The 21639-nt window shown below is 37.4% G+C and overlaps 1 protein-coding gene across 4 annotated transcripts in view; it reads right to left on the minus strand.

Moving 5' to 3' along the window:
• Nucleotides 1–21639, minus strand: part of BPTF (bromodomain PHD finger transcription factor) — a 139379-nt gene that overhangs the window by 52589 nt on the left and 65151 nt on the right. For all 4 annotated transcript variants that reach the window (XM_060133033.1, XM_060133034.1, XM_060133032.1 and 1 more), the window contains 6 exons: nt 20025–20380; nt 19408–19539; nt 7011–7140; nt 6460–6598; nt 4125–4304; nt 729–3042 (listed from right to left, as the gene is read on the minus strand). In XM_060133033.1, the coding sequence (XP_059989016.1) occupies nt 729–3042; nt 4125–4304; nt 6460–6598; nt 7011–7140; nt 19408–19539; nt 20025–20380 (3251 nt within the window). The remainder of the gene's footprint in view (nt 1–728; nt 3043–4124; nt 4305–6459; nt 6599–7010; nt 7141–19407; nt 19540–20024; nt 20381–21639) is intronic.

Here is a 21639-nt window from a genome sequence, read left to right on the forward strand (position 1 = left end):
GGGACCAGAGGCAAATTATTATGCATCTAAAAAAGATACGAATTTCTAAGATCCTTTCCCAATTTAAAACTACATGATCTTACAACTGCCAACTCTACGTACTTATAATTTATCCCCAAAGCTTAATGCCCAGAAACTTTTAAATTAAGACTATTTCTGGGTTTAAAGAAACTCCCTAAGACATCTCAGACTACCTTTTCTCACATAAATAACAGAGAACTCCAAAACAAATGCCTATCATGCAAACAAATTACATCAAGAAGATTTCCTACATTACGATGAACCTTGTGTGATTTACAGGCATGTTTCCTATGTCTTATGTTTTTATGAATTACCTAATAGAAATAAAATACAAACATTCCAGAAAGTTGGTGATTATCCAATTCTGTGATTATCTCACTCCCAAAGCAAACACATGGCAATAACTTGGGAGGTTAGACCAACAACTATGTTTGACACATTTCTTTTGTCTTGTGAAAAGTGAAGCTGAATTTCATTTTAAAGGATTCCCTTACATTTTCAGTCTTTAAAGATTTTTCCCTAAGTAAACTTTAGTACCCACCAGCTGGCCGGGTTAAAACCTCTCTGTATCTTATTTCCATTACTAACTTTGCCCATTAAATATATATTTCCCTGTCTTATTTCTGTTATCTCATAAATGAGATATTTTTATTAGATAATTCTTTAAAAACTTTCTTCCTCCCCCAAATGCATTTTAAAGTACATACCTCCAAGTGATACCAAAGGTTGGTCTAGGAGAAGGATATGGCCATATATCCAAGGCAGGTTTTGCATTATAATTAAAATAAGGGACTTCTCGGATTCCTCCTTTTCTGGCCAATTTTTTTAGGTCATCATTGGGCAAAACAAATATGCTCTTCTTGCTGCTCTTGGTGATGAACTTTCTGTACGATGGCAGAGCTGTACCTGAACGAGTCTTCTTGGGTCTTGAAAACTTCATGAGTTTCACTTTGTCTCGTGTGGAATATTCTTTGCTCACGGTCATAGATGTTACCAGAGTGCCTCCTGCGGTGGTCAGTGAGTCTGTCACTGTCGTGGTGACCACAGTTTTGCTCTGCTCCTTCACAGAGATTATGTCCACACTGCTGCCTGTGGAGGGCGTGGAAAGCTTTGTTACCGTTGTAGTGGTGGTTGTGACAGTGGACTTGGCACAATTTTCTGTGGAAGAGACCACAGTCTGCTTATCAACTTTTGCTACCTTAATCACGGTTTTTGATTCTGTGGCTACTGTGGACGTCATGGTGGTGACTTCTGTGATGACTGTTTTTCTTTTAGATTCTCCATTGACATTTTCATCTTTGTTGGTGGGCGGGCCATTTTCATCAATAAAATCATTACTGAAGTTAGAGTCCTCTCCAGAAGTAACAGGAGACGAAGTAACTTTCTTAACTTCGCAGGTTTCAATTTCCATGTCTTCTTCCTGATTGGCTGAACTGCTGCTTTCTGGACAAGATGGTAGAGGCGTGGTAGCTTGGGTACCCTCAGACTGTTTGGTTGATGGCAGGGTCTCTAGGCGATCTTGGTAGTCGCCTTCAGTATCCGAAGACCTCAGTAAACATGATTTTGTTTCCAAGTTGTTCTTTTCATTAAAATCTTCCATGATGACATCACCATTCATGAATGGCTTTACAGCAGATTCTTTAACAGTCAAAGACTTAATATCATTTTCAGGAATTATTTTATTTATATTATTAACCTTTGGTTCAATGTCACAACTTCCTACTTTACTCTCAGAAATGTCTTTCAAGCATTCACCTTTCAAATATACTTTAGGTTTATTATCTTTTCCATTTATTTGAAAGGTACTTGCTTTCTGTCCTTTCTTTTCAGACTCTCGGTTTTCATTATTCTTTTTGTCAGTGACACTTTTCAGATTGATTTGATCGATACATTTATTAAGTGGTCTCTCCTCTAATTTCTGATCTTGACTTGTTTTTTTACCATTTGCTTCATTTACCTTAGCCTGCAGCCTGTCGCCACAGTTTCCAGTGGTCTTATCTGAAACAAACTCATGTTTCAATGGTTCTAAGCCTTCACTACCTTGTTCTTGAGTTATTAACTGTTCAGAAATACTTTCATTGCTATTCTGAACAATCATATCTTCTTCACTGCTGTCTTGAATAGACATAGTATCAGAACTATTTTCCAAAGTGCTATTATATTCAGAATCACATCCCAATTTTCCTTCAAAGTCTATTGCTTTTGACAGAGATGGTATATCTCTATCATCAGTACTTTTAGGTACTGATGGAAGTAAAGGGCTCTGGGAAGGAGACACAATGGTGTCATTATCTTCCTGTATGAGTGGTTTTTTGTTCTTATAGATCAAAGTACCAATTTCACCTGCACTGGCTAGTTTAGCGTCATCAATGAGAAAATCACTTCCTTTTGTTTTAATCTTACTGGGCTCCTGGCCTTTACTGGCAGGGTCAGAGAGACTCTCATTTACGTCATTTCGAACAGAATTTTGTTTCTGACAGTTTGTCTCTGCGCTCTGAATGGAGGCATCATCTAGCATTTGATCTTTTGAATAAAGTTTGTTTGTTGTATGATCAGGATCACTGATTCCAAGAATTGAGGAATCATTTTGTGAACATCCCCGAATCAAGTCTTCAGATTTATCGTTACTTGCATTAGAGCTCTGTTCTTGTGTAAGCAAGTCACTTTGACACCCTTCTTTTACTTTTGTTATTACTGGTGATTCAGACAGACTTTTCGAAGAACTTGTGCAGGTCTTTCCTATACCCTTAATTCCACCCTCCAACTTCATTTTCTCGTGGCGTTGTTTTTCTTCCAGTGTAAACTGTTTAATTCTCCTTTCAAGAAGTCCATCTAGTTTGGATGATTTGATTTTCTTTTTATAACTAGTCCTTAGATGAAAACCCTCACTGACATTGACCACATCTACTTGAGAACTTTCCTGACAATTTATATGTGACTCTGTTTTCACATCATCATCTATTTCCATTGGTTCTTCCTTAAAGGATTTATCATTGTCAGAGTCTAAAACTTCTTTTACATCTGTGAAACAAAGACATTTATATAAATGTAATTTTTAGTCTGAAATGTGGAATTCATGATAATATTTTCACTTTAAAAAATACCAGTTTTTATGATTTTTACTCAAAACCTTAACTATAAATAGCTATATATTTAAAAGTTCCTGATATGATTAAAATAGGTCAATGGACAGGGCTAAACTTTATAAAAGGTTAAAAAACACATACATTCCAAATATTTAAAAATTCTGATTCCTAGTATCTAAAAATGATGGAATGCCACAAGGAAAAATAACTTAGTATGTGATAGCTATTGCATATACCAGTACCTTCACATAAGATTTTGTACAGAGTATTTTATGGTTATTTTATGGTTATAAAACATGTTAAGCCTCATGCATTATCTAACTTATCTAGTTTTTAAAAAAACAACTTTTCACAAAAGTCAATGTAAGTTCCTCAAAAGGCTGAACATAGAGTTATCTCTTGATCCAGCAATTCCACCCCTACGTATTTACCCAAGAGAAATGAAAACATATGTCCATATAAAAACTTGTACATGAATGTTCATATTTCCATTATTCTTAATAGCCAAAAAGAAACAACCCAAATGTCCACCATGAATGGATAAACACAACATGACGTATCCATACAATAGAATATCATTTGTAAATAAAAAGGGATGAAGTATTGATACATGCTACAACATGGATGAAATCTGAAAACATGCTAAGTGAAAGAAGCCAGACACAAAGGACCACATACTACCTGATTCCATTTATATGGAATGTCCAAAACAGGCAAATCCATAGAGACAGAAAGTAGATTGGGATTTAGGGAGGACTGACTGCTAGTGGGTATGAGGTTTCTTTTTGGGTGATGAAAAATGTTCTAAAATTGAGTATGGTGATAGATGAACAACTCTGTGAATATAGTAAAAACTACTGAATTGTACACTATAAGTGGGTGAGTTATATGGCATATGAATCATGTTTCAATAATGCTATTATCAAAGAGACATTGCAGTACCTTTCCTGCTGTGCGAACTAGATCCAGTGCTTTCTTATCACCCCCAGGCTGCCCTCCACACTTTTCTCTCCTTACCTTGGTCCTTCTTCTCAGTAACCTTTGAAATGTCCATTTCACTTTGGTCTGCTCCTTTTGTAGCATCTGAATCTTTTACCTCGCCTTTCTCAGAATCAGACTCTGTTTTTATTTTTTTTGGACTTCGTGGACTTTTTCTTCTATCTGATTCATCCATATTTTCATCCATATTATTTTTAGCTAAAAAAACCCCAAGTATATAGTAATTACAAGTATGTCAAATATTAGCAATTTACTTTAATACACCTAGTTTAGTGGAAATTATCAAATATATTCCAGCAATTTATACTTTTTTTAATTCAAAAAACCCAAAATACAAAAGTTGAAGCTATTACATTCTTTCTTATATGCTCAGCTGACCTAAAGCATAGAAGTAATGACTACAGTTTAGATGTACTTCAGAAGCCTTCACATATGAGACTATTTCAACCTGTTCACTGACTTCAGAAAGTCTGCATCAGTGGTTTCTAACATACTTTGTATTACAGAACCATGTTAGAATTGGATAAATGCTATGATCCCCTACCCAGAAAAAAAGTACATACACAAACTTTTGTAATAAATTTCAATGGCATTTGAAATTTGAATACAGTTGAAGTTTATCTATAGATTCCAAGTTAAGAATACTTAAGTCTGTATCACAGAAAAGAGAAATAACCAAATGCAATGTGTAGCCTTGTTTGGGCCTGATTTACTACTGGTTTCTTCCCTGCTGCCAACTGGGAGGAAAAGACTCAAAAGATGCTCCAAGACCAACTTGGTACCTGCTAGATAAAGGCCCAGCATTTGGACAATAGAAAACCCCATGCTAAGGAAAGTGGACACAAAATAAATTTGCAAAAGCCTAAATATTTTGCATATTGATAATCTGGATTTTATTACATAGGTCAAACACAATTAAAGAAAAGCTCTCTATAATTCTTTCTAAGTGCTACACAGGTAACTGGAACAATGAAATAGTAATAAAAATTATAACAATCTTTTAGAATTTATTATAATGGACATTTAGCTTGAATATAATCAGATAATATAAATGAATACTGAATATTTCTATTTAGCAAATAGAAAGTTATTGAACATCTGCTATATGCAAGACACTCCTAGTCCCTAAAATATAAATTCCAGTGAGCTCTATAAAATACATGTTTTTTTTCTGTTAAAAGGTAATTCAGTGACAACTTTCCCACATTAACAGTTTCAAAAATCTACTGGTTCAGGTTTCATGAGAACCATTCACAAGGAAGCCAAATCAGTTAGCTAGGTGTGTACATAGCACTTATTTGGCACTACAGCATGGGCTTCACAGGAAAGACCATATCACACCATAAATTAGCAAATATGCTGCAAAGTGAACAGAACTGCTTTTGAAAATTGCTCAGATAACAAAGGAGAGACAACGTGGTAGAGTGCAAAAAGGGCAACGGAAGCGCCATCTGTGTGACCTTCAGTATGGCACTTAACACCTTCATGAAATAATTTGTTTATTTAACATGAGTTTCAAAATATTTACCTCCTAAAAGGGCAGTTCACCTCTAGAGTTCTGTGATTCTAAACACTAAAGTTGGGACTTCCCAGGTGGCGCAGTGGTTAAGAATCCGCCTGCCAATGCAGGGGACACAGGTTCGAGCCCTGGTCCGGGAAGATCCCACATGCCACGGAGCAACTACGCCCATGCACCACAACTACTGAGGTTGTGCTCTAGAGCCCACAAGCCACAACTACTGAGCCTGCGAGCTGCAACTACTGAAGCCTGCGCACCTAGAGCCCGTGCTCCACAACAAGAGAAGCCACCACAATGAGAAGCCCACGCACCGCAACAAAGAGTAGCCCCCACTCGCCACAACTAGAGAAAGCTCAGGCGCAGCAACGAAGACCAAACGCAGCCAAAAAATAAATAAATAAAGTCATTAGCCAGTAGCATAAACTGAGTTACTATCTCCTTTATGTGATAGTGTTATGGAAGCCTCTATCGCTTTCTTTCTGGTTTTGTTAAACGTTACAATGCTGAGGTCACCAGACTGTGTTTCCTCAAGAAGTCAGGCAGTACTGAATTTAAGATTTTAGAAAAACAGTTAGGTAGCTGAGGCCTTCTTTCTTTTAACAAGTTTTATTCTATCATCTTTTTAAGCTAAAATCCTAGATACCAAAATCCCATGAATAAAGGTAATTTTAAAAACTTTAGAGTTTATAATTATTAAACTACATTAGTAATTTTTCACATTCTAGTAAGAATTGCAGAAAAACACTTTCATCCAAAATATAGTCAATATACTACAAATTTTTAAGAATACAAATCAGAAACAATTATGCAGGAAAAACAGCTTAAGTTACTTACTGTCTTCTAATGACTTTCTGTAATTCACATTAGTATTGCCTGGCAATTTAGGAACAAACCTATAAACATGAGTTTTACTAATCCAGCTCCAACCACCATATCCTGTTACTCTGTATTCCTCTCCTTTTTGTTTCCAAACCTGGTGTAAGTGAAAACATGCTGATTAAACAAGAATGAGAATGTTTTATAAAGCACATGTGGTTTTACACATTTTTACTAAATAAAATCAATGGTCAGGCAAATTAATCTACCAGTCCATTTTATTTTCACTGAGAATCAAAGATTTATGAAGAAACTTAATATTCCTTTCTAATATGAAAAATATAGAACAATTTTACATTTATAACAATTTCTACAAATTGGTCTAATGACTCACCTATAGTCTACTAACATAAACCTATGCTTATAAAATTGCCAGAAAGAATTACTTCATTCCAACTACGTTAATTAAAAGTGTGTCAAAAGTAAAAATAAATTACTAAGTATTCAAAACTGCAGAATCAAAGTCTCAGAAATGGCTAACACAATTTAAAAGATCATACCAAAATTACCTGATGTTTAACTGGAAACGTATATTTTACCCATGTAGCTTGTTGCATTGTTTCTTCCTCTTCTTGTTTTTTCTCTTTTTTTTTGACTTTCTCCTTTTCTTCTCTTTCAATTGATGTCATTCTATGTAACCTAAGAATATATGGATAGAAAGACAGAATTACACTCAACTATAAAATATAAACAAAAAAGATAAAAATATAGTACTGAAAATTAGGAAGACAAAAACAAAGAATGGTTAGCTATAATCCCACAGCCCAGAAACCCCAGACTCATAAAAATAAGTAGATGTACAATTCTCTAATAGGAAAAAAATCAAATAGTACAAAAAGGAAAAAAACAGAACATGCTATCCTTCTCATATGCCTCTCCATAAGAAATATACTCACTTATGACTTATTTATGCATACATCAACACTGTAATATAATATCCTTTTTGTGTAATTATAAATACAATTACACAGTCTTTAATCAATGAAAAACTACACTAGATCTTTCCATACCAGAAGATACATATCTTCTTTCCTTCCCCCCAAAAGACCAACAAATCCCAAAACTCTTATTTTATCAACCAATATTCCTATTTCTACTAGTACTTGGGATTTTTAAATCTTCAGAGGGTCCACTAACATAGAACTCAGGTTTCCTACAACCACAGAGAAAGGGACCCACAGGGCTCCTGCTTCTGGATGACAGGAAGGGTTGGGCAGGAAGGACCACATGGACTGGGCATTAATCATCAGGCCTAGGGCACAGCCCACACTCTTTTTCCAGGTAAGAAAATAGATATCACTGCACCTACCAGTAAGGAGATGGGCAGGTCTGTGGTGAGGTTCTACTTTAAGGTGATCAGGTTTTCATGAATGGGAATATTTCCCATAATGAAGAACATTAACCAAAATCTACAAAGAAAGGAGCTCCGGTCTCTAAGAGCCCTAGTGGTAGAAGAATTGCTTTTATCATACCCTACCCAGATGTAGCCAATTTCAAATGCACAGCTATGTGAAAAGAATAAAGAGATCTTTTGTTAACCTGGGGGAGCAGAAGAAAGATGTGAGAGGGGATTTAATTCTTTTCACCTCTGTCCCTCCACCAAAAACTTCCTATTTATCTATCTCCACTTTGAATAAAGTTTTGTGTCCTTGTGATTACAGCACCCTAGAATCTAGTGTCCCCCAGGCCAAGAGCTCATGCCTGTTAACTGCACACAACTAGTATAGCAAAAATTCATCTCTCACTACTGATGGGAGAGGAAAGGGAGTGGATTCTCACTGGGGACTAATTTAGTCTCAGATACCATAGTTTGCAACCAGGGAGTGGGCAAAACTCTGGAGACACAACATAGTGGATAACCTGCCAGCCTCAGCTCTCCAGAGTGAAGAAGTAGTGACTGAGCTACGACCAAGTAGTATTTCTCAACAGGGTTTTTGTGGGTTCAGCTTTAAACACCTATAAAAGGCCAGGTCTGGCACAGCAACTGAGCCATCTTCGCAGATGGTGGCCAGGAATGGAGCACTGTCTGGGGAGAACACCAGTACAGTGACACTCTGGGAACGCACGGTTAAGCTGGGCACTCAGCTTGTGCTCTTGGTGTTCACATGGGGAACAGGTCCATCTTCATCATCAAAGACAGGCTTCATCTTGCTGACGCCAGGCCAGCGAGGTAGTATTGTAGCTAAACTGTGATGTCCGCTCCCCCAGAATAGATTCTACAGTTCTCACTATCTCCAACACAATCCTTATGGGAAAAGGCAGCAGGAAAGGTGAGCTCTGCAGGGGTTCAATTCCATTTAGTTGGGCAGAAATCTTGGCTACTGCTGGCAGCCTGACGCTGGTACTACGAGCCTCCAGACACCACTCTGTACTGGCGGGTGCACTGGGGGCAGGGGCTCCCTCCACACATCCTCGGTTCAGAGAGCCAGGCCAGGAGCGTGGACTGAGCCTCAACTCCGTTCCCCACCTCCACAGGGTTTTGTTGTGTTTCTCTTCCTATTACAAACAAAGCTACAGGAAACCATGTTTTACGTGTTTCTTAGCAAACTTGAGGAATATCCCTTTATGTTTCCCACTGGTAGAATGGCTGAGTCCAAAGAGTATTATATTTAAAGTGCTGACAGATGGTGCCCAATTGCTCTTCAGATTTGTACGCTCCACACTGCCATCAATTATAAAGCAACCCTGCTTTCCCGCACCTTCACTCAAGTTGGTACCAAACTTCTCAATTACTAGCCCAGTTGAGAGAGAAGAAATACTATCCCACTGTTTTTATTTACATTTCTTTAATTATGAGAGAAGTAACCACTTTTTTATGAGAGAAGTAACCACTTTTTTATGTCTACTGGCCTTTTATATTTATTTTTCTGCCAAATGCCTGTTCAAATCCTGTGTCTTATCTGTAATGGGCTTTTCATTTATAAAAGGTCTTTTTCATTTATAAAAGGAAAGTTTCCATTTGTGGTGCACATATTTTTCCTCAGTGTGTCATCTGTCTTTTGGATTTGATTATAATATTTTTCCACTCAGAACTTTAAATACATATATCCACTTTTTCATCTATGGCATCTGGGTTTTATAGCTGTTTGAAAAGAAAGTACCACAACAGAAACATAAATTAATCCACGCGCTCTTAAGTTTTTTGTTATAGTTTTTAACAATATATTGGGTATTTTTCAATCCTCATTTGTCTGAATGTTTTTGCTGAGGCAGGAATCTGGGTGATATTTTCCCCAAACACGCCCTCATCTCCTTCTCTGACAGGCAAAGCTATCACAGTGGATTCCCACATGTGTTTACGTCTATTTCTGGATTCTCTGTTTGATTCCACTGCTCTACTTCTTCTGTAGTACAAATTATTCTGATTACCATAGCTTCAAGATACATTCTAAATATCTATTCTCTTTTTTTGAAATACCTACTTCCCTTTTCTTACACATTTTCTAGAGGAAATATTTGTATCATTTTGGTCATGCCTCCCTCTCCCTCCAGGAAGAAAACTCCTATTCACAATGCAAATGAATATTAAATTTGATAGATTAAGTCAATATAATTAATATACTGCATGGCATCTTTAGAAAAATGCAACATACATATGTAAGCATATGATGTATCTTTTCATTTACTCAAAGTATCCTTTGTATCTTTTTTTTTTTGGCCACTGCACGGCAAGTGGATCCTAGTTCCTCAACCAGGGATTGAACCCGCAGTGGAAGTGCAAAGTCCTAACTACTGGACTGCCAAGGAAGTCCCAAAGTATCCTTTATATCCTTAGTAAAGTTTTAACGATTTCTTTACATGCTCCTAAATATTTATTAAATATATTCCTGGTTTGAGGTGTTTTGTCATTGTTGGATGTTTTCTTCATTGTAATTTTTAGAAATATGTAAACTGTAACCAAGTTAAGAAACAGAACCTTATCAATAACCACTACATCCAAAACTAATGTGTCCCACCCCCAGGCAGCCACTATCCTGACTTTTGTGTTATCATTTCCCTTGCTTTTCTTTATAGTTTTACCACCACCTATGTGTGTATCCCAAACAATATAAAGTTTGGCTTTTGAAAACTCAGCAAGAAGAAAACTAGCTGCATGAGCAAGAACAATATTGTCACTATTAAAAGAAGGTTCCCAGGAAAAAATGAATTTGTCTCCAGGTCACCTTTCACAAGTTAAGAGCCTCTTGTGGTGCAATCAGAGGGCACAGTCATAAGCAACGCCTAGAAGACAGTGCGCTCACCACACTCAGGGTACCTGGCAGGACCATGTGTAAACAGGTGCACTGCAGAGACAGAATCATGCATTGCTCTGCTCTTCCTGCTTTTGTGCCTTTTGAGGATTCTATGGCGTGACTGGTGAAAATTCTCAGTTCTCCCCCACTGACTTGGGATTTGGCTTTCCTGGGTAGGGTACCACTCATCCTCTGGCAATACTGCTTGCAGTTTTACTGGTGCTGTCTTCTCCGTTGTTTCCCTTGTCCCTTGTGGGTTTATGCTTTGAAAAAATCCCTTTGCCATAGTTTTGGTGGAGTTCAGTGGGGAGCAAAATTAGATGTGCTCATTCAATTTGTTATTTTAACTCAGAACTCCCGCTTTTCTTCATGGTTACTATCTGCATATATAAAACCGACTGTTCGGTATGGGGGTCACCTTAATTAATTTTCATATTGTTTTATAGTTTTTCAGTCAATTAAGTATATAATGAGATCAACTATATATAACTGTCCCTACATTTACCTATTTATGTTTTATTTCTCTCAGTAAATTGCATTAATACTTTAAAGAAAAGTTAAAAGATAACAGCAATAGTGGGGATCTCTGTTTTGTTCCACCTAAATGTTAATGGGAATACTTCAAGGGTTTCTTCAAAAAACATGACAGGGGCTTCCCTGGTGGCGCAGTGGTTGAGAGTCCGCCTGCCGATGCAGGGGACACGGGTTCGTGCCCCGGTCAGGGAAGATCCCACATGCCGCGGAGTGGCTGGGCCCGTGAGCCATGGCCGCTGACCCTGCACGTCTGGAGCCTGTGCTCCGCAACGGGAGAGGCCACAACAGTGAGAGGCCCGCGTACCGAAAAAAAAAAGAAAAAAAACATGACGGTTTGGTCTGAAATACATTTTTACAAAAAAGGGGAGGGGGCATTCATCTATTTCTACTTACCCAAGTTTTTTTTATAAACCAAGAATTAATAATGAACTTATATCTTCTTAATAAACAAATACCTTCTTGACATCTAATGAGAAAATCAAAGTTTTCTTTCTTTGACTTCTTAAAATAGCAAGGTATTAATAATCTCCTAAGAACAGACAAATCTTCCATACCTAGAGGAAGTCAGATTAGTCATGATTTATTATTCTTTTAATTTACTCTTGACTATATTTGCTAATGCTCTAAGATTTCTTGCATACACTTCTATTTGCTATTAATTATTAATCAATGGTAAATATTAATAAATGAGACAGGGCCATGATTTTCTATTTATCTATTTAACAAGTTTTAGAACAGTTTTGTACTAACAGAAATAATACTGAACCGGATTTCCTTCTTTTTCTATTTTATGGAACAGTTTAAACAGAATTACCCGTTTCCTAAAATTTGAAGAACTTCCTAATGAAATCATCTGGTCCTGCCCATCTCCTTACTGATAGGTGCAGTGATATCCTTCAAACTGAACCAGAAATCCTTTTCTTGCCCAAGAGTGTGGCCTCTGCCCTACTATCCAATGATTCAGATCAGTGGGACTCTTCCTCCCCAACCCTTCCCCCACCCAAAAGGAGGAGTCCAGTCGGGCACTTTCTCTATAGATGTAGGAAGCCTGAATGCTATGTTAGTGGACTCTGTGAAGGTTTGAAATCCAAAGTATCAGTGAGAGAGATTCAGAAATATTGTTTGTTACGACCTCTTTTTCATTCTTGATATTGGTTATTTGTTCTTTATCCGCCCCCCCGCCGCCCCGTTCCTGATAACCTCATCAGAGGTTTGTAAATATAATAGTATCTAAGGTACACATCTGTTTCCTATTTCATCGAATATTGACATATTTCCCATCTTTGGTTTGACTCATTGAGACGCATGCCTAGCTAGTTAATTTGCAGTTTTTCTTGTTTAGTGTAAGCACTGAAGGCTACCCATCTCCCCAGGTACTCTTTAGCTGTTTCCCACAAATTTCAATTTATGTTGTATTCTCATGAACATTCAATTCATAATGTTTTCTAGTTTCCATTATGATTTTTTTACCATTTGTTATTTATTTAGAAGCATATTTCTTAAGTGTCAAGCATATAGGCCTTACACTTCTTTAAACTTTTACCACAAATGTCCACATCCCTAAACAATACAGCATTATATTAGCATACATTCTTTTAACCTTTACATAAATAGAATCACACTACATATATTTTCAGGCGAAGAATTGTTTCATTCTGCTGTACATTTTTTTTTTTTTTTTTTTTTCCGTACACGGGCCTCTCACTGCTGTGGCCTCTCCCGTTGCAGAGCACAGGCTCTGGGCGCACAGGCTCAGTGGCCATGGCTCACAGGCCTAGCCACTCCGCGGCATGTGGGATCTTCCCAGACAGGGGCACGAACCCATGTCCCATCGTCCGCATCGGCAGGCGGACTCTCAACCACTGTGCCACCAGGGAAGCCCCTATTTTTAGTTTTTTAAGGAACCTCCATACTGTTCTCCACAGTGGCTGTATCAATTTACATTCCCACCAACAGTGCAAAAGGGTTCCCTTTTCTCCACACGCTCTCCAGCATTTATTGGTTGTAGATTTTTCTTTTTACATCTTTATTGGAGTATAATTGCTTTCCAATGGTGTGTCAGTTTCTGCTTTATAACAAAGTGAATCAGTTATACATATATATATATTCCCATATCTCTTCCCTCTTGCATCTCCCTCTCTCCCAACCTCCCTATCCCACCCCTCCAGGCGGGCACAAAAGCACTGAGTTGATCTCCCTGTGCTATGCGGCTGCTTCCCACTAGCTATCTATTTTACGTTTGGTAGTGTATATATGTCCATGCCTCTCTCTCACTTTGTCACAGCTTACCCTTCCACCTCCCCATATCCTCAAGTCCATTCTCTAGTAGGTCTGTGTCTTTATTCCTGTCTTACCCCTAGGTTCTTCATGACATTTTTTTTTCTTAAATTCCATATATATGTGTTAGTATACGGTATTTGTCTTTCTCTTTCTGACTTACTTCACTCTGTATGACAGACTCTAGGTCTATCCACCTCATTACAAATAGCTCAATTTCGTTTCTTTTTATGGCTGAGTAATATTCCATTGTAGATATGTGCCACATCTTCTTTATCCATTCATCCGATGATGGACACTTAGGTTGTTTCCATCTCCTGCTATTGTAAATAGAGCTGCAATGAACATTTTGGTACATGACTCTTTTTGAATTATGGTTTTCTCACGGTATATGCCCAGTAGTGGGATTGCTGGGTCATATGGTAGTTCTATTTGTAGTTTTTTAAGGAACCTCCATACTGTTCTCCATAGTGGCTGTACCAATTCACATTCCCACGAGCAGTGCAAGAGTGTTCCCTTTTCTCCACACCCTCTCCAGCATTTAATTGTTTCTAGATTTTTTGATGATGGCCATTCTGACCGGTGTGAGGTGATATCTCATTGTAGTTTTGATTTGCATTTCTCAAATGATTAGTGATGTTGAGCATCCTTTCATGTGTTTGCTGGCAATCTGTATATCTTCTTTGGAGAAATGTCTATTTAGGTCTTCTGCCCATTTTTGTATTGGGTTGTTTAATTTTTTGATATTGAGCTGCATGAGCTGCTTGTATATTTTGGAGATTAATCCTTTGTCAGTTGCTTCGTTTGCAACTATTTTCTCCCATTCTGAGGGTTGTCTTTTCATCTTGTTTATGGTTTCCTTTGCTGTGCCAAAGCTTTTAAGTTTCATTAGGTCCCATTTGCTTACTTTTGTTTTTACTTCCATTTCTCTAGGAGGTGGGTCAAAAAGGATCTTGCTGTGATTTATGTCATAGAGTGTTTTGCCCATGTTTTCCTCTAAGAGTTTTACGGTGTCTGGCCTTACATTTAGGTCTTTAATCCATTTGGAGTTTATTTTTGTGTATGGTGTTAGGGAGTGTTCTAATTTCATTCTTTTACATGTAGCTGTCCAGCTTTCCCAGCACCACTTATTGAAGAGGTTTTCTTTTCTCCACTGTACATTCTTGTCTCCTTTAGCAAAGATAAGGTGACCATATGTGCATGGGTTTATCTCTGGGCTTTCTATCCTGTTCCATTGATCTATATTTCTGTTTTTGTGCCAGTACCATACTGTCTTGATTACTGCAGCTTTGTAATATAGTCTGAAGACAGGGAGCCTGACTCCTCCAGCTCCGTTTTTCTTTCTCAAGACTGCTTTGGCTATTCGGGGTCTTTTGTGTTTCCATACGAGTTGTGAAATTTTTTGTTCTAGTTCTGTGAAAAATGCCATTGGCAGTTTGATAGGGATTGCACTGAATCTGTAGATTGCTTTGGGTAGTATAGTCATTTTCACACTGTTGATTCTTCCAATCCAAGAACATGGTATATCTCTCCATCTGTTTGTATCATCTTTAATTTCTTTCATCAGTGTCTTATAGTTTTCTGCATACAGGTCTTTTGTCTCCTTAGGTAGGTTTATTCCTAGGTGTTTTATTCTTTTTGTTGCAATGGTAAATGGGAGTGTTTCCTTAATTTCTCTTTCAGATTTTTCATCATTAGTGTATAGGAACGCAAGAGATTTCTGTGCATTAATTTTGTATCCTGCTACTTTACCCAATTCATTGATTAGCTCTAGTAGTTTTCTGGTAATATCTTCAGGATTCTCTATGTATAGTATCATGTCATCTGCAAACAGTGACAGTTTTACTTCTTCTTTTCCAATTTGGATTACTTTTAATTCTTTTTCTTCTCTGATTGCTGTGGCTAAAGCTTCCAAAACTATGTTGAATAATAGTGGTGAGAGTGGGCAACCTTATCTTGTTCCTGATCTTAGCAGAAATGGTTTCAGTTTTTCATCATTGAAAACGATGTTGGCCCAACCCCTAGTTTTAATGTGCTTTTTCCCCAACTTACTAGGGAGGTTAAGCATCTTTTCACGTTTCTTGGCTATTTGTGTCTCCTCTTCCCTAAATTATGTTTGTACCTCTGGCCTTTTTTTCTACTAAATAGTTTGATTTTTTTTCTTACTGAACTGTAGAAGTTCTTCAATATACTGTGTATACTAACCCTTTTTTGATTATAGTATAATAAAACAAGAAAAACACCTTCAACCAGTCTAGGATTCAGTCTTTTAGGATGACACATTACTATAAAACTCAAACCACAGAAAACCACTGTTTACTGCTATATACATATGTGATAAAACTACACAGTAAAAGGAAGGGTGTAACAAAACACAAATGTAAAAATGATGGTTATCTCTCAGGAAAGGCAAGGTAATATGAATGCAAAGTAAATGCAATAATAATGTTCTTATTTTTAAATTGGATGGTGAATTCACAGGTGTTCATTTTATTATTACCCATTATAGCTTATGTATTTCACACAATCTTATGTACATATCACATAATAAATGTGAAGAAGGAAAGTCACTTTTAGTACGTGCACACACACAGGCATACACATGCATACTCATTCAAATCTGACAGACAGCACTCTTACAAATGAAATAAATAAAGCCTGCCTTAGCTATGTTAGGGGAGATACTGAATGAATCAAGAAGGAAATAAAACAATCAGAAGAGAAAAGGAAGGAAGTATGGCAGGAAGAAAAGCAGGAAGAAGGAACGAGTGAAAGCAAAGAGAGGCAAAGAAGGGAGGAAAAAGGGAAGGAAATGGAGAAGGAGAGAGGGAGGGAGGAAGAAGAGAACTTTTTTTGCTCCAGAGTCACAAAGATAATCTCTTATATTCTCTTCTTAGAGTTTTAACGTCTGCTTTTCTCATTTAGAATTTACTCTACCTGGAACTGACTACTGTGTCTAATATAAAGAATGAAGTTCAATTTACCACTGTACGGACAACTAATTTCCTCCTCATCTTCTATTAGACAGTTCATCCTTTCCAATGCTACTTCCAACACATACTGTATTTCCATATATGGGTTGGTCTCTTTCTGGACTGTTTATTCTGTACCACTGGTCTATTTGTTTATACCACTGTATTATAGCTACCAAGTAAGTTTTGTTACATGGGAGGGCAAGTCCTTCCACCTCGTCCCTCAAATTTACCTTTTCTATTGTTGCCCCTTTCCATAAAAACTTTTTAACCATCTTATGAAATTCTACAGAAAGCCCAACTATAATTATTAATGTGTTTGAACTTAATCTGTATATTAAGGTGAGAAAAATTGACGTTGTCAAGACACTGAGTCTTCCTATATGTGAACAGGAGATATATTTTCATTTATTTAGGTGTTCTTTAATGTTTTTCAACCAAGACTTCATAAACTTTTTCAAAAAAGATCCTGCCTCCAAACCTTTACTATTGAATATCATAATAAACAAACATTTTATAATAAAATATTTGGTTGAATTTCTAGATACTGCCTTAGGATCAAGTCTTAGAAGTCTGTCACCTAAACATTTGTGACCATACTACTGCCAAAGTGTAAGTCCTATTATTAATTTCTAATTTTCATGAATCATGGTCTCTAATTTTTTAAAAATTCAGAGTATGCTATTTTATATCACCTCATCAAAATTTTAAAAAAAGTTCTTTCATATATATTACCAGATGTGTCATACTAATATAATTCATGATACAATTTTATAACTCTAGTTACAGGTTTAAAAGACTAGTCATGGGAACTCCCAGGCTGTCCAAAGTTTAGGACTCCACGATCTCACTGCCGAGGGCCCGGGTTCAATCCCTGGTCAGGGAAAGAAGATCCCACATGCCACGCAGTGCACCAAAAAAAATTAAAAAAATAAAATAAAACAGGATAATAGACTAGTCATAATGACATACGAGGAGGGGAAAAAACCCTAACTAAAAAAAAAATGAATTGCATTTTCATTAGAATGTTTAATATTTAGAAACGAATTTATAAAAGCTTTGACTTAGTCTTTTTTTTTTTTTTTTTTTCGGTACACAGGCCTCTCACTGTTGTGGTCTCCCCCGTTGCGGAGCACAGGCTCCGGACGTGCAGGCTCAGTAGCCATGGCTCACAGGCCCAGCCGCTCCACAGCACGTGGGATCTTCCCAGACTGGGGCACGAACCCGTGTCCCCTGCATTGGCAGGCGGACTCTCAACTGAGCCACCAGGGAAGCCCTGACTTAGTCACTTTAAGTTACATTTGAGTACTGAAGTTTTCTTTAGCAACATTTAGTTTAGCTTTAGTTCTCAAAATATTGGTCTCTGCCACCAGAGACCACCAACACAAGTTTCAGGATGAGCACTGAATAGGAGACTGTTGGGACAGAAGAGTTTGGGGAAAGCATGGAAGTAAATGCAAGAAGGAAAAACAGAAATATAGGCCTCACAATTGCCTCTGACTTTCCCCTTGCTCTCCCTGCCCTGAGAAAAGGCGGCAGTGAGAAAAATACAGGCACACCACCCATTTAGCTCTCCTCTCCTGGGCTGCACCGTTCGTAGCACCTTAACTTAACCCTGTTTTTTTTTTTTTTTTTTAATCCTAGGAAGAATTAAGTCCATTCCATTTGTGGAAGCTTCTACCAGTAGCAGCAATTACAATCAAAATAGGAGGGAGAGAGGAAAGAGTATCCATAAGATTTATGGGGGGGAAACACTACAGAAAACTGAAAGCAACCCTTAGCAGATGAAAAATATTTAGTAGGCATATTTATTTTTCTTAAAATTTTTCATTATACGATAAAACACAGGGGGCTTCCCTGGTGGTGCAGTGGTTAAGAATCCATCTGCCAATGCAGGGGACACGGGTTTCAGTCCTGGTCCATGAAGATCCCACATGCCACAGAGCAACTAAGCCCATGTGCCACAACTACTGAGCCTGAGCTCTAGAGCCCGCGAGCCACAACTACTGAGTCCGTGTGCCACAGCTACTGGAGCCCGGACACGTAGAGCCCGGGCTCTGCAACAAGAGAAGCCACCACAATGAAAAGCCCACGCACCGCAACAAAGAGTAGCCCCCACTCACTGCAACTAAAGAAAGCCCGCGCGCAGCAACAAAGACCCAATGCAGCCAATAAATAAATAAATAAATAAATAAATAAATAAATTTATTTTTTAAAAAAAGATAAAACACAGGTGTAGAAAGCAACACAAAATATATTTAAATTTAAAAAAAATACAGCATTATACCTTTGGAGTGGGCCCTGTAGAGGGGCAGGGAAGGTAGAAGGAGCCTTACTTTTTACATTGAATAATAATTTACATTTTTTACCATAAGCTTATATTAGGTTTATAATAAGAACTTTTTAAAAATTAAAGTTAAAAAATAAATCCATTAGGGCTAAAAAGTAGATTCAAGTCACAAAATTTATCTTTTTTGGTAACCGTCTGCTAAAGTCACACAACTCTGGGTCTACTTAGGAGCTACATGATCTTTGGCCAGATACTCGACTCTAAATAAATCAAGATGTCTAGCACACTCCAGAATAAATATTCAAATAATATAAGCATTCCTTCTATTCAATAAAAACACTTTTCACTTTAGAACATATTTTTAATTTTCATATAACTGATCTCTTCTCATCTTCATTATAATCCTATATCCTAAATAAGAACTAATGTTTATTCAGGTTTACATCTTACATGTTTTCCTCCATCTTATAGGAGGAAAATGAGGTCAAGAAGAGTTAAGTCTTTATTATGGCCTTTTCAACACATTAACTTTCATTATTAATAGACTAATATTCCAAAAGGGAGACTAACACACCATTCACAAGGCTCAGAATTCACTTACCTGGTATGTCCTAAAGATTCCCGCCAGATTGGGAGCATCACAACTGGTTTAACTGCACACTCCAAAATAGCTAAAGCCAACGCAAATTCTCTGGGTTTGCTACACATCTGAACGGCCTTGATCCAATTTGCCCTAAATTTCAGAAGGGAAAAAAAAAGGAAAAAACAAAATTTCATCTTGTTGATCTTAAATTAAAAGCACAAGAGCTGTAATTTATGAAGACTTCATCTTATAGGGCATATGCTTCTAGGCTAAGCAGGTATAAAATACACTGCTACTGGAAGGTTCTACCTCACAGAATCATAGGTTTTAAACACTGGAGGAATCTCAGAGGTCAATTCGTCCTCCAAATCTTTAAACCTTCTATGATGTTCTGGAACTCTGTCTGGACTCCACTTGGTTCCGGGAATAAAGACTCTGCTTTCCAGAAATCTTTCCAATGTTAGTGTTGGATCGGTAACTTTAGAAGTAAAGTTACTCATATTCCTAACATCCTCAGTGTTCTGCTGACTAAAATGACTTCATTCAATTCATTAATAATGACAGTTTAAAGTATGCAACTGCAATAATCATTTTGTAAATATTTACTATATTTAGAGCAAAAAAGTTTCCTTTACCTGTGTGAAGCCCAGTTGGGATGAAGAAAGGAGGAAGGGATATTGTTTTCCAACTGGGTGATAGTCAGTCTCAGAGTAGATATGGTAAGAACTTTGGATCCATGGACAGAACCATTCCATTTGAACTCTCCAGCTGGAGTCAGACAGAATTTATGTGCAAGATGCCTTCTCTTATCATGGTCTTCTCTGTGCTGGTGCTTATTCAAAGCAAATGAATTGGTGGAGTACTGATTGTGGTAGACGCGATACTTTCCCTCTTGACCCAACTTAAAATAATTGTTGATATTTCCCTTCATGACCACTTCCTTTTTGGTGCTCAACCGTGAAATTTCTCCTTGAGAATTAACTACCAGTACCTGACCAAGAAAATAAGAAGATTCCATTATTTATGTCAAATATGTAAATTTGATCAATTGTCTTTCAATAATTTGTTATTTATCATTCAAAATAAGTTAAGATACATCTTATGACTGAACTTTTGAAGTTTAAAGATTTTTTTGATGTGGACCATTTTTTAAAGTCTTTTATTGAATTTGTTACAATACTGCTTCTGTTTTTCTCTGCTTTGGTTTTTTGGCCGAGAGGCATGTGGGATCTTAGCTCTCCGATCAGGGATCGAACCCGCACCCCCTGCATTGGAAGGCGAAGTCTTAACCACTGGACGGCCAGGGAAGTCCCTAAACTTCTGAAGTTTAAAAGCTGAGTTAAAAGCTAAAGCTAATTGTTTATAATTAAACAACCAAGATATGCCTGCAAAAAGAAAGAAAGCTAAGCTCTATTAAAGTGCCTATGATATGTTGGACATTATTAAGTACTTTCATGTATCTCAAATATACACATGAAACTAAATGTGTGATATATAAATCATTCACCAATCATTTTCTCAAGCTTACAATATACAGGGGTTAGAGACAAAAGAGGGCATGAGGGCATTACATGTACTATTCCCGCAAACATATATTCCTAAAAATACCTTTTCTTCTGCTCCTTTTATCATTCCAGCTTTAGATAAGAGCCCATGGATACGTTAAAATAGTGTTTCAAATAGTTGATTCCAATCCTTTAGTGGACTGTGAAATCAATAGTGGGGCTTATTCAGCTTAAAAAAAATGAAATATAATACAATAGACTAGAAAAGAAAATACCAGAATGCTTCCCACATGGTAAAATACTACTTCAGGAAACTTTTTTTTTTTTTTTTTTTTTTTTGCAGTACGCAGGCCTCTCATTATTGTGGCCTCTCCCGTTGCAGAGCATAGGCTTCGGACGTGCAGGCTCAGTGGCCATGGCTCACGGGCCCAGCCGCTCCGCGGCATGTGGGATCTTCCCGGACCGGGGCACGAACCCGCGTCCCCTGCATCAGCAGGCAGACTCTCAACCACTGTGCCACCAGGGAAGCCCTACTTCAGGAAACTTTTGAACGTACTGGGTTGCTATGAAAAATGTGTTAGTGAGGGTCAGAGTAAAAAGAAGCCTGAAAGCCACTGCCTTAAAGCCATTTCTTTGATGTTAAAAACACTGCATTAAAAAACAAAACAAAACAAAACACTGCATAATCTTGCATATCTACCCTGCAAATAATTCTCAAATCTGAGAGACACAGCTGTGGCCCTTA

This window comes from Lagenorhynchus albirostris, chromosome 20 (genome assembly GCF_949774975.1).
Source record: "Lagenorhynchus albirostris chromosome 20, mLagAlb1.1, whole genome shotgun sequence".
Taxonomy (NCBI): domain Eukaryota; kingdom Metazoa; phylum Chordata; class Mammalia; order Artiodactyla; family Delphinidae; genus Lagenorhynchus; species Lagenorhynchus albirostris.